This window comes from Giardia intestinalis, chromosome 2 (assembly GCF_000002435.2).
Source record: "Giardia intestinalis strain WB C6 chromosome 2, whole genome shotgun sequence".
In the NCBI taxonomy this organism is placed as follows: domain Eukaryota; phylum Fornicata; order Diplomonadida; family Hexamitidae; genus Giardia; species Giardia duodenalis.
The window spans coordinates 1,395,706-1,410,863 of NC_051857.1; the positions used below are offsets into that span (position 1 = coordinate 1,395,706).

At 49.8% G+C, this 15,158-nt stretch overlaps 9 protein-coding genes across 9 annotated transcripts; 7 read left to right on the plus strand and 2 right to left on the minus strand.

Moving 5' to 3' along the window:
• Positions 1–25: 25 nt before the first annotated feature.
• On the plus strand, positions 26–3,280 carry GL50803_0014786 (Kinase, NEK; the record flags this gene model as incomplete). The annotated part of the gene is made up of 1 exon (XM_001705888.1): positions 26–3,280. The coding sequence occupies one exon, from the start codon at positions 26–28 to the stop codon at positions 3,278–3,280; it is 3,255 nt and encodes a 1,084-aa protein (XP_001705940.1).
• Positions 3,281–3,305: 25 nt separating this feature from the next.
• GL50803_008843 (Ubiquitin) lies at positions 3,306–3,536 on the plus strand (the record flags this gene model as incomplete). The annotated part of the gene is made up of 1 exon (XM_001705886.1): positions 3,306–3,536. One exon carries the CDS (start codon positions 3,306–3,308, stop codon positions 3,534–3,536), a length of 231 nt encoding a protein of 76 aa, XP_001705938.1.
• A 73-nt stretch (positions 3,537–3,609) lies between these two features.
• GL50803_008842 (Zinc finger protein ZPR1) lies at positions 3,610–5,040 on the minus strand (the record flags this gene model as incomplete). The annotated part of the gene is made up of 1 exon (XM_001705885.1): positions 3,610–5,040. One exon carries the CDS (start codon positions 5,038–5,040, stop codon positions 3,610–3,612), a length of 1,431 nt encoding a protein of 476 aa, XP_001705937.1.
• Positions 5,041–5,062: 22 nt separating this feature from the next.
• On the minus strand, positions 5,063–6,544 carry GL50803_0014785 (Socius; the record flags this gene model as incomplete). Its single annotated transcript, XM_001705884.1, has 1 exon — positions 5,063–6,544. One exon carries the CDS (start codon positions 6,542–6,544, stop codon positions 5,063–5,065), a length of 1,482 nt encoding a protein of 493 aa, XP_001705936.1.
• A 560-nt stretch (positions 6,545–7,104) lies between these two features.
• On the plus strand, positions 7,105–8,568 carry GL50803_0096818 (Nucleoside transporter; the record flags this gene model as incomplete). Its single annotated transcript, XM_001705883.1, has 1 exon — positions 7,105–8,568. One exon carries the CDS (start codon positions 7,105–7,107, stop codon positions 8,566–8,568), a length of 1,464 nt encoding a protein of 487 aa, XP_001705935.1.
• Positions 8,569–8,700: 132 nt separating this feature from the next.
• Positions 8,701–9,351, plus strand: GL50803_00678 (5'-3' deoxyribonucleotidase, putative; the record flags this gene model as incomplete). The annotated part of the gene is made up of 1 exon (XM_001705882.1): positions 8,701–9,351. The coding sequence occupies one exon, from the start codon at positions 8,701–8,703 to the stop codon at positions 9,349–9,351; it is 651 nt and encodes a 216-aa protein (XP_001705934.1).
• Positions 9,352–9,385: 34 nt separating this feature from the next.
• On the plus strand, positions 9,386–10,963 carry GL50803_00102963 (tRNA 2-methylthioadenosine synthase; the record flags this gene model as incomplete). Its single annotated transcript, XM_001705881.1, has 1 exon — positions 9,386–10,963. One exon carries the CDS (start codon positions 9,386–9,388, stop codon positions 10,961–10,963), a length of 1,578 nt encoding a protein of 525 aa, XP_001705933.1.
• Positions 10,964–11,013: 50 nt separating this feature from the next.
• Positions 11,014–12,951, plus strand: GL50803_0036783 (Kinase, NEK; the record flags this gene model as incomplete). The annotated part of the gene is made up of 1 exon (XM_001705880.1): positions 11,014–12,951. One exon carries the CDS (start codon positions 11,014–11,016, stop codon positions 12,949–12,951), a length of 1,938 nt encoding a protein of 645 aa, XP_001705932.1.
• GL50803_004498 (Cleavage and polyadenylation specificity factor) lies at positions 12,938–15,145 on the plus strand (the record flags this gene model as incomplete). Its single annotated transcript, XM_001705879.2, has 1 exon — positions 12,938–15,145. The coding sequence occupies one exon, from the start codon at positions 12,938–12,940 to the stop codon at positions 15,143–15,145; it is 2,208 nt and encodes a 735-aa protein (XP_001705931.2).
• Between the last annotated feature and the right edge of the window lie 13 nt (positions 15,146–15,158).

Consider the following 15,158-nt stretch of genomic DNA (forward strand, 5'->3'; position numbering starts at 1 on the left):
GGGAATCTGTGTCAAGCCAGGATCTATGGCACTGGCGCGCTTTCCACAGCACTATAGATTTATTGGACTTGCCAACATTGGCGGAGATGAGCTTATCTATAAATTGCTTGACGAGACTACCGAGCAAGAGGTCTTCTGCACAATCTTCACTTTCGATCAGCTGCGCAAGAGGGCTTATACAGAGCTTCTTTCCTTTATACAAATATACACCGCACTGGATCACAGAGGCTTGATGCGCTATCGGGCCATTGAAACAGAGCCGGCAGATTTGAGGCTTTTCTTCATGACAAGTACATACAATGTGAATCTTGCCAAGCTAAACTTACTAATGCGTCAGGAAGGAAAATCCTATTGCGAACTGGCACTCTGGCAAGTAGCTGCCCAATTGATTGACACCATGACCTATTGCAATCTTCCGCGAACCCGTCAGTTTGGCCACAAAAGCACCCGCCTTGCAGCAAATTCCTTTCCTCATTGTGTCCTACGGCCATTTATCATTGTAATAACAAATTCATTCACCCAAGAGTCAGACCTATTAAAGCTATCTACCAATTCAAAGCAGGCCGCCTTGTTTCCTCTCTCGATCAAGGTCATGCCTGGTGTCCTCACTGTGGGCCAACTGCGTCAGTTTCAAACAACTGCTGCTAGATCGCACCTTTCGCACATGGCCCCCGAGCTTCTCCTTGACTCCGAGGAGGTGAGTCCCTCTGGAGCAGTCGACATCTGGTCTGTAGGATCAGTTTTGTATGAAATGGCCACAGGGAAAACTTACGACTCTGCTATTGACCCAACGACCAATCTTAGGACATACTCCTTTGAATTTCAAAGTATGCTCCGATCAATGCTATCCATAAAGCAATCTGACAGACCAACTTTTGAGGACCTGCTGAAAGCTGAGAGAATACGCTGCGTACTATCCGACATACAAACAGGTTCCCAGGGTCCTGCATCGAGCCAACCGGACAAACTGATTCTCCAGTCAGTTGAGCTGCAGGCACGTGAGCTTCTCGCAAAGCTTCCATATTCTACCGCTGAGCAGGCACAAATGGTAGCAAGTTGGCAACAAGAACTTCCTCATGAGCCAAATTACCTACTAGGAGTAATGAATATGATCGATGATGGGTCCTATCGCTGTCACACTCCCACTGGGAACAGGTTTGTGCACACTAGTTCCAGCGCTTCCCAGTCTCTCCGATCAAGAGTAGCCCAGACTCCTGCATCAATTCATACGGGAAAGAATACCCGTTATGGAAGAAAGATGGCAAAAAGCCCGGCCGGGGTGCAGGACTCCTACACGCAGCTTATGCAGCACGCTCTGAAAGATAATCTACTGAAGGCTAAAAAGGCTATGGACCAGGTGTGTATAGTTTTCACAGACGGGACGTCTGCCCTAATGCTTGCAGCTGAAAATAATTCTCTTGAAGTTGCAAAGCTCTTGGTATCATATGAGTGCTGCCTACAGTCCAAAACCGGGCTCACTGCTCTAATGTATGCAGCAAGAAGAGGCCATGCAGATCTGGTGTCTCTCCTTCTCAACCACGAAAGCATGATGGTGGACTCTCGTGGCTACACGGCACTTATGCACGCTATAGACCAGGGTCACCTAGAGTGCATCCGAATCCTTGTAAAAGCAGAAACAAATTATAGTGCTCCGAATGGCATTACGGCGGGACTGCTTGCTACGAAGGACATAAATGACGTCATGAAGCAGTTTAGGTGCCACTCGGCGTCCCAAATGACGTCTGCTAGCACCTATGGGACTCCTGACGGTAGGCAAACACCCAGCACAAGAAGATCTGTGACACCCAGCAACAACTCCAGCCTTAGTATAAGCACTAGACATCAAACTGTCGCTGAGAAGCTTGCGATTGCTCAGATTGTCACTGCTCATGAGGACACCCGTGACCCCGTAACACACGTGACATGCCTTATGCTAGCAGCCCAGCATCACTCTGTAGAATTGGTGCAAATGTTCATACACCAGGCTGGTTGCCAAACACCCAAAGGGCTTACGGCCCTCCATATTGCTGTTCAGGAACTGTTTGTTGACGGTGTTACGCTTCTAGCCCCTTGCGAGATGCGTTATACCACACAGTATGCTACCAACGGGTTTGGTTTCCATAGAGCGACGGCTCTTTGTCTCGCTGCTCTTGTAGGCGGATGCTCAGATAACAAAAATACGTCTCAGGGTCATCTCGTAAGTAGTCAGGGAGATCGGGGACCCTCTTCGTACAACTACTTTCGAAGCGTCAGCCAATACAGCTTCAATCACGCCTTGTCTGCAAGAAGCACTACTAAGAGCAACCGAGATAACGAGCGGGCCATCCTCTCTATTCTAAATCTCCTAGTCCCACTCGAGGCCACCTATGCGGAGCCTGGCACAGGGAAAACTGCCCTTATTGCAGCAGCGACTGTCGGTAACGCACTCGCTGTCCGAGCACTGGCAAAGCACGAGGGTGGCTGCAAGATGATAAAGGGCTGGACAGCGATGATGTGTTGTGTCTGCCGGGCAAGCTCCACAACAGCGCAAAACCTGTGCACATACATCGAGTGCATAAACGCTCTAGCCCCATATGAACAAGGTATGACGTCTGAATGTGGGTGGACGGCTCTTGTCTATGCCAGTGCCTACCTGAACCTTGCGTGTATAGAGGTGCTGGCGCCCTTAGAAGCAGCGCTGTCAGGAGAGACGGCGCTGAGCTTTATGGGTGCTCTCGTGGCTGAGGGTGAGATGACCAAAAGCGAGTGGCAGTATTCTATGTCCCAGGCAAGATCCTTGATAGTAGAGTACCTAAGATCACACTCTCTTACTGGTTTGCCGCCGCAGCAGCAACTATCCATAGGAGAGCTTCCTGACGATCGGGATATGAAGAAATACATTAACAATAAGTCCGGCCTCTTTGACGACGAGAGCGAAATCTCCATTCTTGAAGGAAAGTATTTCCGCTGGGAGGGGCCACCAGACTCTAGCATTGCCGGAGAGCCCATGCATGGGGGTGCACGGGCAAGCTCAGGGCTTCATCCACAGCGCCAGAGCCAGGTGAAGAAGGAGGTCTTGCCGGATGTGTCAGCTGTCGTCGACAAGAGTTTTGCACGCGAGCAGAAAAGCTTTCAATGCCAGACCTCTGTTGCTATTCCAGAGCAAGAGAAATCATATAGGTATACATTCAATTCTAAGCCTCTTCCACCTCTTATCACTGCCTCCCCATCCGCCGGGGATCATCTTCCAATTCTCCCGCCCCTGAATTCTCATAAAAATTCTCATAAAATCCGCAATTAAACATTGGCAAAGACGTTGGCCTCCAATGCTCCTTAAAGTTCAGTTGACGACAGGCTACATTCTCACGCTCGATGTAGCACCGACAGAGACGATACTCGACATAAAGAATAAGGTGTATGACCAGGAGGGAATACATCCTGCCCAGCAGAAAATGTTATACTTGGCCCAGCAGCTACAGAACACTACCACCGTCGAGGAGGCCAACCTCAAGGCAGGAATCACTATCCAGTTAGTCGTTAACCTGAGGGGAGGCTAGTGGTAGAGACAATGAAGGGGTCGTGAATCTACGTTTACTACTGATCTTGCTCGCCACTTTGCCCTACACCACTTCACTTCTCGAACCTCTCCGTGTCCATTCCTGTTAGCCCATATTCATCATCTTGCTCTGCGGTTCTTTGGTAGTGTTCAACCTTAAGGGCAGGGTCATCATCAGGCGCGTAGACGTTCTTGATGAAAGAGGCGTCAAGGGGATCGTCTATGATGATAGTGAACCCTCGCTTGCCATCCGCCATTTCTTGCAGCCCCACAAGCAGCGAGCTCCACCGCTCCCGTTGTTCTGCGGACGAGCTGCCATCACCCAGCCAGAAGACACTATGCCTTTTCAGCTCGTCGTACATTATGCGGAGCAGACCCTCCAACGTCGTATACACGCCGCCTAGCGTTCCTGGCTCCAATCTGAGGCCGAGCTCTGGAATCTCGAGGGAGCAGCTATCTGACTTCAGGACGTCTCTACTCAAGTCTCCGCTGTCTCCGTCCTCAATGGCCGTGCATGTAAATGTTGTACGAGCGCCATGTGGCGGGATTGCGCCCGCAGACTTCACTTCTATGGATTTGAACCCACAATTGTCGCAGGCGCTGCACATTAAGAGGCACTCCTTGAAATAGGGTATGCTGATGAGGAGCGATTTGTTCAGTATCTCCTCGCTACAGGCAGGGCACTTTGTCGGTAACGCCATCACTGGCATGTCCTCCGGAGCTGTGTCCAAAAGTAGCGTAACATCCTCGAGCTTACGCTCATCAACTCGTGAGACCCCAGAGCCCGCAGCTTGCCGCTGAATCACCTGCTCCTGTTCCGGACTTATTCCCAGTAGCTGTGCCTCTTCCTTGGTGCGCTGGAAGCGCCGGACGGTTAGGTTTCTGTCCAGATCACCTGTCTGGCGACCAACGAGCGGCTCAATGTAGGAATTACCAGAGGGATCTCGAAGAACCAGAGTGCATTGAGTCTTCAGCTGAAGCACGTTATTGATCTTCAAGATCACATCGTCTATCTTATCCGCGGCCTCAGGGGCCTTAAGACGACGCTCCGGCTGCAGAGCAAGCAAGTTTGTCGCTATTTGCTGGAGAGCGCCCTCTACTGTCGTGTAGAGACCCGACATGGGCCGCGGCTCCTGCTCTATCCCCAGCTCCCGAAGGGCTAGAGATGCCGTGGAAGACTTGATTACTCCTCGGCTAAGATCCTCCTCGGCTTGGATCACTAAGGTAACCTCGACGCCCCTATCTTGGATGTCTGCTGCTTGTTGGACGTCACGGCCTTTAAAACCGCAGTGCCTACATCTGAAACTCGAGACTATGCATTGCTGAAACTTGGGTATGTCGACAAAGAGAAGCTTGGTCTTTCCCATCCTATTACAGTGCATGCAAAGACTAGCCGTTACGTGCTGCTCTCCGATGTCCACCTGCACACGGGATCCGAATTCTGTCTCCGCATCGGACGAGGACGAGGATGAAGCGCTCGAGGATTGAGAGGCCGACCTAGACATTTCAATTATTTTTTAAATCCACCTAGGCACCTATTTTAGCGAAGAGGCGAGCGTTTGGTGTGCATCCTGCACTCTCGAGTGTAGCAGATACGTCTTGCATAATGTCATCTCCAAAAGGTCTGTGTAAACGAATTCTTCCACAATCGATATTCAAAGCGTCTCCAATCCGTTCAATCATGGACTCGATTGTGTACGAAAACGGGAGCTTTAGTAGCAGGTGGTGATCATTGAGCGCCGAATCGGGGCTTGACACCCGTATCCTCAGCGTCGCGACTCTGCCATCATCTGCTGTTTCTGTAACGATTGTGGTCGACGACAGATTGTCCTTGCCGGCTTCCTTCGCCTGCTCAGCGGGGGTCTTCCCGTGCACAAGAAGCCCCAGTGCCTCCTTCATAGGGACGATTTGGCCGTTGCTTACACAAGTTCCTTTCACTCGCGACAGGAATTGCTGTAGAGACATCGGCTTCTCCAGATTGGCCCGTTGATCAAGTAATTGGTCGTACGAGTAATTATGCCTGTTGCCGTATTCTGATACCGTCAAGTAGCTACGTTTGACGCTCCCGTGCTCTGCCGCCGCCTCAATAGTGCTCTTGGCCGGCTTTGGAGGAGGGGGCGGCTGCGCAGACTCATCAATCATGAGCTTCGCCTGTCCCTCAAATAATTCCACACCACAGGACTTGAAGGGCTCTGCCTCAAATGAGGCGTCAATTGAAATGCCGTCGGGATGCGAGGCCCGAAACTCGGAGGGGAGAAACCCAGCTGCGATATCCTCTACGAACTCCTTCGCAGTCTTGTCGTGCTCATAAGCTCTGAATGGCCCCCTCTTGATGAAGATGCCATTGGGGTAGAAGCGCACAGGAATTGAAGGCTTGTCACCATACCGGCCCTGATTGCCTCCGTCTGCCACCAGAACTCGATCCTTCGAAACAAGCTGATTAAGCTTTCTGATGTTGTCCTCGAGGATGTGTCTTTCCGGGGGCTCCCAGGTCTCTGTAGAATCCCCTATGTGATCGAGCTGTAGCGTATGCTGCACAGCACGGGGTGCAGGCTCTTTTGATGAGTCAGTATCCTCCACATAAATGAGGCCGTGCGAATCCAGGAACAACTCCATGTCATAAATTTGCTGCCTGAGAACCTCAATGTAATCCTTCAGAGCCATGATCTCGTCTACGTTGGCCTGCTCCCCCGCTGCCGCAAGTCTGCAAAGGTCTACCTTTTGCCGCAGAGAAGTGTTTTCATCGTTGGCCCGTCTGAGCATCAACTTCAATTGCTGGTTTTCAGCCTCCACTTTTGTAAGGCGGTTAGCGAGACTAGAAACCAGATCCTGCGCACCATTCTTGGGCATCAAAGGCTTGGCAGCAGCGCTCTTCACCACCTGTCCAGAAGGCCTATCCCCACGAAGGGCCTGTCGCAGTTGCTTTAGGTCATACTGATCCTGCTTGTCCAGCTGTGCGCGCACCGGCTTGGGGAGCTCCGTACGATACTTCTGGTGACCCTCCTCCATGAAACCCTTTTTTGAAGCCGCTGGATCAGAGAAGAGATGAACATGTAGCACGGTCAGGAATCAGAGCAACGCCTGCAGATGCATAAACTGGACGTCATAGTGTGGGTACCAATAGGTCGCCAAAAGATTCAAAAGGCGCCAGGCGACAGAACCTTTGACTTGTTCAAAGGGATCAAGAACTGGCAACGCAGATCTGGCACACATATGTGACGTATAATGGTACATTGTTTGCAAAACAGTTAAAACTTTTTTCATGGTGATTGGTTCTTTAGCTTGTGGATTAATCAAGGAAAAGCAGAAACACATCAGTCATCAGCCAAGCACCTGAGCAAATTAGATAGATATGCTTCTAGATCCCAGAGATTATGTGTGCGATAAATCCATCAGCTCGGATCTTCACCGAACAGCGCCCTTTCTCCGTCACGCTAGAGTCTTAACCTAAAACGTGCCAAAATCGCGTTGGATTTTGAGGACCTGTTTCTTGAAGTCATGTAATTTTTGATGGTTCCGCTTATTTTCTTGGCTGAAGGAAAAACAAAATAAAAGTGTGTTAAGGCATTATGGACATTAAACAGGATATGAAGGACTCGGCGATCCCGCAGGGAGGCGAGTCCAAGGGGGAACCCAAGACAGAGCCCAAAAAGGGGTGCAACTGTACTCTTCTCTACGTGATGTTTCTGATGTTTGGCGTTGGATCGTTGTTGCCATTCAACTGTTACATCACACCTTATGAGTACATGATACGATTCTACCCTAAACCCGTTCTCTCGTTCTTCTCTCTGGCCTATAACGTCGGCAATTGGGGCATGATGTTCATCTATCTCAAGATTGGAAAGAAGATACCGGCCCGCATGAGCAATATCATAGTGTTCATCATTTGGATAGTCTGCCTTACCGTTGTCCCCTGCCTTGCGTTTCTTGACATAGCCACTATTGCTCGATTCGTTATTGCTATTATTTTAGTCTTCATCTCAGGTGTTTTGAACGGTATCTGTTTTCCGAAAATCGTCTCTGTCGGTTCACGAATAAGCTTTGATCTAGTCCAGGCCATGATGTCTGGGAATGGAGTGGCAGGGATTATTACGGCAGCTCTATATGCTATTACCAAGGGGATTGCTATCGCGAGCAACAATGGTAAGTTTACGGACAACCAGCTTAAGTTCGGAACGCTATCGTACTTTATCTTGTCCGATGTGATCCTCCTGATATGCATTTTTTGCTGGATCAAAGTCATGAAGGACTACCCTCACCTCAACTACGACGAGACCCCTGCAGAGCAGGTGGAGATGGAACCCTCGATCATTAACGGCAGCTCTGCGCAACCCGACAGTGCCCCCAGTAATGCCATGCCGCAGGGGTCCGCCTCCCTCGGGAACGAGACCATTGATCAGTCTGTCCTGCCAGTAGGCAACTTGCTTAACCCCAAGACGGGGCAGAAGTATACCTTCATGCAGCTGGTGCGCGTCCTCCTGGTTCCAGGCCTCGGTGTTTTCTTTGTATTCTTCATTACTCTAGCTTTCTTCCCCTCCATCACAGGAAAGATACCATATGTTACTGGAGTTAATAATAACCTTGACGACAAAGGCTGGTGGTCTGTCGGTATGACGAGTCTCTTCATGATCTTCGACTACGTGGGCCGATCGCTTCCTCAAATCGAAGTTCTGACACGGATTCGTACGACCCCTCTTCTCATTTTCTCTTTGCTGCGGATCGTCTTTGGAGTTCTTTTTCTTCTAATGGGCATTCCTGTCCCTACTCTGAGTAACAATAGCATCTCTAGGATCAATGCACCCATTCAAAATGATTACGTCTCAACCATCACTATGATACTCTTTGCTCTCACGAATGGATACGTTAGCACTGTGATCATGATCCGCTATGGCGACCACGTGCCTCACCCGTCCTACATGGCTGCCTCTGGTGACATAATGTCCTTCTGGCTCAACACGGGTCTTATTGCTGGAGGCTTGGTATCGCTCTTTATTGATCTAGGGATGGATCCCACGGCTTTGAATGTGAGTTAATTGAATTGAGTGAACATCTTGTTGTTTGGTCGAGCCTGCTCGGCTTATATTTTATTATTCTGTGGCATTCCCTGTTAACTTCCCTGCGGATTTCCCTGTTAGTTGGAGATCCAAATTTCAATCTAAAAATCCATGAGGATCTTGGTTGACATGGATGACACTCTTTGCGACTGGATGGGCGCCTCTACAGCTCGCATAACAGAACTGGGGTATCCCGTTAGTAGGGACCCGCATGCATACCCCGTTTCAATAGTCTTGTCGGAGGATTATGGGCTTCGCGCCACAACTCTTTTATACCGCGCAATGCGAGAACCAGGATTCTTCATAAATCTGCAGCCACATAAAGAGGCTGTGGAAATGGTACGTTGTTTGGATTCGCTTGGCTTTGACGTGTGCATTTGCACGATGCCCCTCCCCTATGACAAGGAGGACTGGTGCAAGGAGGAAAAGCGGGCATGGGTGGCTAACCACCTGGGCTATAAGTTTGTCGATAAGATGATCTTTTCGTCGCGGAAGTACGAGGTTGCGGGGCTCTATTTGATTGATGACTCGCCTGTGACAGTGCATTATGCTGAAACGCACAATCCTCAATGGAAGCCTGTCCTTGTCAACCACTTCTATAACAAGGATCTCTTTTGCGAGCGGCGCGTTTCTCTAGAGACCATGCAGAGGGATGTGCTTGAAATACTGAATAGAGACGGTATTCTGCCGTCAGATTCCGCTACTCTTACCCCATCAATCAGCGAATTGCAGTTCACTCTTGCGCAAGAGACAATTGCTTAAAACTGTCTATTAAAAAGATTGATAATCTAAACTTATGGACATTGAAGATCAGGTTGCACCTGCGCTTGCACACGCTCAATCCACTTCCCCTCTGCTCACGAATGTGCGGGTTATGATGGTAACCATGGGATGCGGCCACAACGCTGCTGAAAGTGATATAATTGCAAGTGCTTTGCAGACAGCGGGGGCCGTCATCACCCACAGCAACGGGAAGTACATAACACCAGAGAGCGCCAGAGATGTGGACGTCCTGTACATCAACTCGTGCACCGTGAAGAATCCGTCCGAGGACAAAGCCTTTGTCCATGTTCAGAAGGGATTGGAGGTTGGTACGGTCGTCGTGCTTGGCGGCTGTGTTCCCCAGTCTTACGGAACCGTGAATGATGAGCTCCGAAAAGCGTCTGCCGCGAAGCAGCTCATCATTTCAGGGGTGCTTACTCAGCAATGGCTAGCAGCGCTTCCAAGGCTTCTTCGCGAGGCCATCGATCTTCATATTCTAAACAATTCTCACTTACTGCAACCTGCTTTACGAATGACGCAGCCATCGGACAAGGCAGGAGTTCCTGCTGCTATCTCATACGTCACCAAGGAAGCTACAAAAGACGTCGAAGTAGAGTATCTGAAGTGCACTCCAGTCCACCGTGCTAATCCTATCATTGACATTATTTCGACTGGCAGTGGATGCATGGGATCTTGCACATACTGCAAAACGTGCCACAGCCGTGGAAGACTGCGCTCAGTACCTCTAGATACCTTACTGGCGCGTATACGTAGTAGCCTGGCTGACCCTATTATCCGTGAGCTTTGGCTGACGGGAGAGGACACGCTTGCATGGGGCCGTGAAAGTGACGCAACTTTCGCTGTACTCTTGCAGGAAGTCCAGAAACTTTTCGAAACAGAGAACCCGACACATAAGATGCTGAAGATAGGGATGACAGATCCTGACTCTGTTATCAACCAGGAGGACTCTCTGATATCCTTTATGCGCTGTAAGTATGTGTACAAGTTTCTCCACTTACCTGTGCAGTCAGGGTCAGATCGGATTCTAACCCTGATGCGACGCCATTACGACATAGAAACCTTCTTGAGGTCTTGCTCTAAGCTGCAGTCTGCCGTTCCAGATCTTTGCCTAGATACAGATATAATATGTGGCTTTCCTGGCGAAACCGATGAAGACCATGCACAATCTCTCAACCTTTTCCGTAACCTCAAAGAGGACGCACCACGTTTTCAGGTCGTCAATATTACACAGTACTATGCTCGGAAAAACACGCCTGCCGCATCCATGGAGCAGGTTCCTGCCAGTAAAAAGCGGGAGCGTACCAGAGAGATGTCTGAGGTCGTTAAAAATTCATTTCGGAGGGATCAATATCACGGTCAAGTTCATGATATCATGGTGCTAGAAAGGCTGCAGACGGAGAACCATGGGCGACAATATGGAGGCAAAACGTATAATAACCTCACAGTGGCCATAGAGGCGGTCGATCAGGAGGTGCCTATTAAGTTGGGCTCGTACGTACGCGTTCGCATAACAGGCTCTACGAGAGTGGCCCTGATAGGATCGGTAATGACTTACCATAGCTCGCCCGTAATAGTGCGGCGAGTGGAGTGAATGTATACAAGCGCTGTAGTGCAACCTGTTTTAAGATTGAAAAAGCCTTTATGCATGACGCCTGGGCCCGCCTCTACAGCGATATACACGAGGTCTCTCAGAAGAGGTGGTGGACCAGCTACTATGCATACCGAGCAGATTCTACCAGAAAAGTAGTCTTGAAGAGGATCGACCTCTCGAATCTCAAGACCAGAGAGTCAAATACTCTGGTCTGGGCATACTCACAATTGAGGGATCTCTCTAATATCTATGTAGTCAGATGTTCTGTGGTGCACTATGCGCCAGGGGACAGTCTTCTTCTCGAGTCTCCTTTTGAAGAGGGATGCAATCTCATAGATTACGTTAAGCGCAGTTGTGCGTCCTGTGAACCAGTCTCTGAGGAGGCCCTTTGGCCTATACTTTCTCAAATATCCATGGGACTCGCATACTTGCATACTCCTGCAGGCAAAGGGGTCATTCTACACCGGAATCTAACGCCGGCGAACGTCCTCGTGGTAGCAAACGGTGCTATAAAGCTTTCGGACATCCGGCTTGGCCCGCTATTTGACGATGATGAGCCCACGGCATTTCGAGCGCCAGAGCTGCGATCGTCCGGTAGCTTTAGTGCAAAGACCGATATCTACTCTATGGGTCGTATTATAGCTGAGCTTTGCATAGCGGGTCCCTTATCTGCCGAGACAATAACACGTTCTGCACTGGAATCACACGGCTACACCAGTGTATTTGCAACCTTACTCCATGCATGCCTAGACCCAGACCCAAGCAAACGGCCTACGGCGTGGGACATAGCGGAGCAAAGCACTCTTATTAGAGAGTTGCGAGCCAGAATGATCTACGCTCACATGACAGCCAGTAACTCAGAGGAAAAGCAGATAGCGCCGCCTTCCACCTTTGTTGATAGTAAAACATCACTCATGTTAGCAGCAGAACGCGGGTCATTGGTTGGCGTACAGACTCTCTTGTATGAAGCTGGAGCGGTTTGGTCAGGTCCTCGAGAACTGCCCGGAACAGAAATAATCACTGCTACAGCGGCAACTCTAAGCCTCGTAAACGGCCACAAGGAGTGCTTTAAGGTACTGGCCAAGCTAGAGGTTGGCCTTGCTGGTGTCACGCCCCTAATGCTCTATGCAACTGGGACAGTTAATTTGCCGTCTGATCCCACCACTTTAGAAACTACCGTCACTGCCCACTGCAGTGCTGCATGCATGGGGATCACTGCTCTGATGGTTGCTTCCATGTGCAATACTCCTGTCCTGTTTCCGTTGCTCCGTGAGGAGCTTCTGTTACTTGATAGCCACGGGCGATCTGCGTTAGTATACTTGCGTGACGTTGAAAGGGACACTTGTGCGGCTTTGCTGCGTGTTGTAGACGAGGATGGAGCACAAATACACCCTCTCAGCAGGGCGCTGCTCCTGGGTGAGGAGGTCAGCACCGAAGTGGTAGGTATGAGTGACGATCTTTGGGCGCAGGACAGCTTTGGGTGGTGCCCTCTTTTGTACGCGATAGGCTTTAATCGTGCGTATGCTGTGCGCTGCATTTTGTCCTGCGAAAAGCAGCCTCCACCTAACAACATCCTTGAAGCGGCCTTACACATTGCACTTGCTTCACGAGGCTCAGATGAGGTGTTGAGTGAGCTTCTAGAACGTCTAGATAGATATAAGATCACTGTAAGGACCCGAAGAAGGTATGGGGACGTTACCCTAATCAAAACTGAGCTTATGCATGCGGCAGCAAAGGGCAGTGAGGATGAGGTTCGTAAGTACATTCACCAGTTGGGGAAGACCGTTGCAAGTTTAGAGGGAGGAACAGCCCTGATCTGTGCTGTCTCAGGAGGTCACGTCGGGTGCTGCCGACTACTGTACAGGGAACTAGGTATGCAGGACAAGCGCGGACGTACTGCACTCGACCATGCAGAAGAGGGTGGGCACTCTGAATGTATGTGGCTTCTTCGGCATGAGTCCGGCCTGTCAAAAAATGAAGCCCAATGACCACGTAAAGCTTACGCCTCTGGGAGCAGGCAACGAGGTCGGTCGCTCTTGCTTTATTCTGTCATATCAGCGGAGTGGCTGCTCTGGGAGCATCATGCTGGACTGCGGGCTCCACCCTGCCCTGTCCGAGACACGCGACTACGTTGCAATTCAGGCGCTCCCCTTCTTCGATTTAGAGGACTACGTCTCCACTTTGTCCCTTATCCTCATCACCCACTTCCATAACGACCACATAGCCGCTCTTCCTTATTTACTGCGGTGCCTTCGTGACCGAGCTGTTAAGGAGGGGAAGCCAGAGCTCCACTACATCCCTCCAGTTTATATGACAGCACCAACTCTAAAGATTTTCAAGGAAAGCGTCACTGATGTCATCTCCCAGACGAAGCTCTACACCCACGAAGATGTGGAGTTTATGGCCAAGAACACTAAACTACTCACGAGCTTCTACCAGACAGAGCGGGTCAATGGGATATCTTTTACCGCAATGCCGGCAGGTCACGTCATTGGAGCGGCCATGTTCCACATTAGTATAGATAATTTCCACGCCCTCTACACTGGTGATTTCAGTTGTGAGCCGGAGGACAGGCATCTTCAGCCTGCTACATTCCCCCAGGTAAAGCTTGATTTGCTTATAATTGAGTCTACGTATGGGACCATTCGTCAAAAGGAACGCATGACCAGAGAGCGTGATTTTATAGATCTCATAGTTTCGACCGTCAAAAAAGATGGCTGTGTGTTGCTGCCAGTGTTTTCTATAGGCCGTGTCCAAGAGCTTCTTTGCATCTTACAAGAGTACTGGCGAGAACATGAGCAAGAGATGGCTAGAGTTACGATCTACTACGTGTCTGCAATTGCTGATAATGCACGGCAATTGTATTCGAAGGATAAGGGCTTCCTGCGCCACGGAGACACAGGACTGTCCGACATTCAAACAGGGAAGCGTAAAGATAGAATAATCTACACGAAGACGCGGCCCAAAAATCCGAAAAAGCCCTATGTGATGTTCTGCACACCTGGAATGCTTCAGTCCGGTGTCTCAAAGGAAATGTATAACGAGTTGTGCGGATCTCCTGACAACCTCCTGCTTGTCACGGGATACGCAACTCAGGACACTCTTCTCTATAAGCTTCTTGAGGGAAAACCTCCTGGGGGTTATGCGGACGCCAAGATGCGTATTGAGGAGCTGTCCTTTTCCGCTCACTCGGACTACAATCAAACACTCGATGTCCTACGAAAGACTCGCCCACGTAATGTCGCGTTCATCCACGGTAGTGAGAAGAGCATTTCATCGTTAAAAAGAACCATCGCCAATGAAACCAGGGTCAACTTCAGCGAGGGAGGCAAGGAAGCAGACAAAGAAGAAATATCGTTTCATTATCCTCGTAACGGAGAAACTGTCACCTTCGCCTTCACAAATCCTGTGCAGCTGAGCATCAAGGTTGACACTGGTGCAGAAGACACTGCACAGACAGGAGTTGAGGACTCTCGCTCCATCGCAGCGATAGCCAAGGCATTGGACAAGAAGAAGATGTACATCGTGCAGGACGGATTTGCGTTTTCGTTATACAATGCGTCATCGGTAAAGAAGAAGATGCAAAGATCGTGCGGTGGGATCACACTTAATATGAGTTTGACAATTGTGGGAGATAGCCCACTGACAGAGATATTTGAGAGTCATGGATTCCGGGTTACTGATTTGGGAACAGCCATCCTCTTGGTGCCCGGACTAGAGGAGATGCATGACACTGTACAAGGCGCCGGGACAGAGCCAAAAGATGGGAGCAATGCAATATCCCTGGCTGTGACGACATCATCTAGAGATGTCAAGCGGGTAACTCTTTCATTTGATCTCTTCTCAAGCGTATCTGCTCTTTGCATACGTATCCTGTACATTATCCACTCGGCATCAAAGCTGCAAAAAGAAACGTCTCAAACATGCTTAGACCTTCCATCTGTTTGCCAGCGTATTGGAGCATCTCTATTAGAAAATTTCAACGTTCAGTTGCACGAGTCGCCCACACAAGAACTGACTGCATCTTCTCCTCCTTACATTGTTATCGGTGATGTGAGATGTTTTCTAAATTTTCGTGGTTGGAACTTTGATCCTGTTTTCCCGTTGGAGAAAAAAGACTTTACTCTCCTCTCCGACATCTCGGACCACACTAACTGTTTGGTGCGAACACTCCTCCCGTGACTCTCTCTTCTTC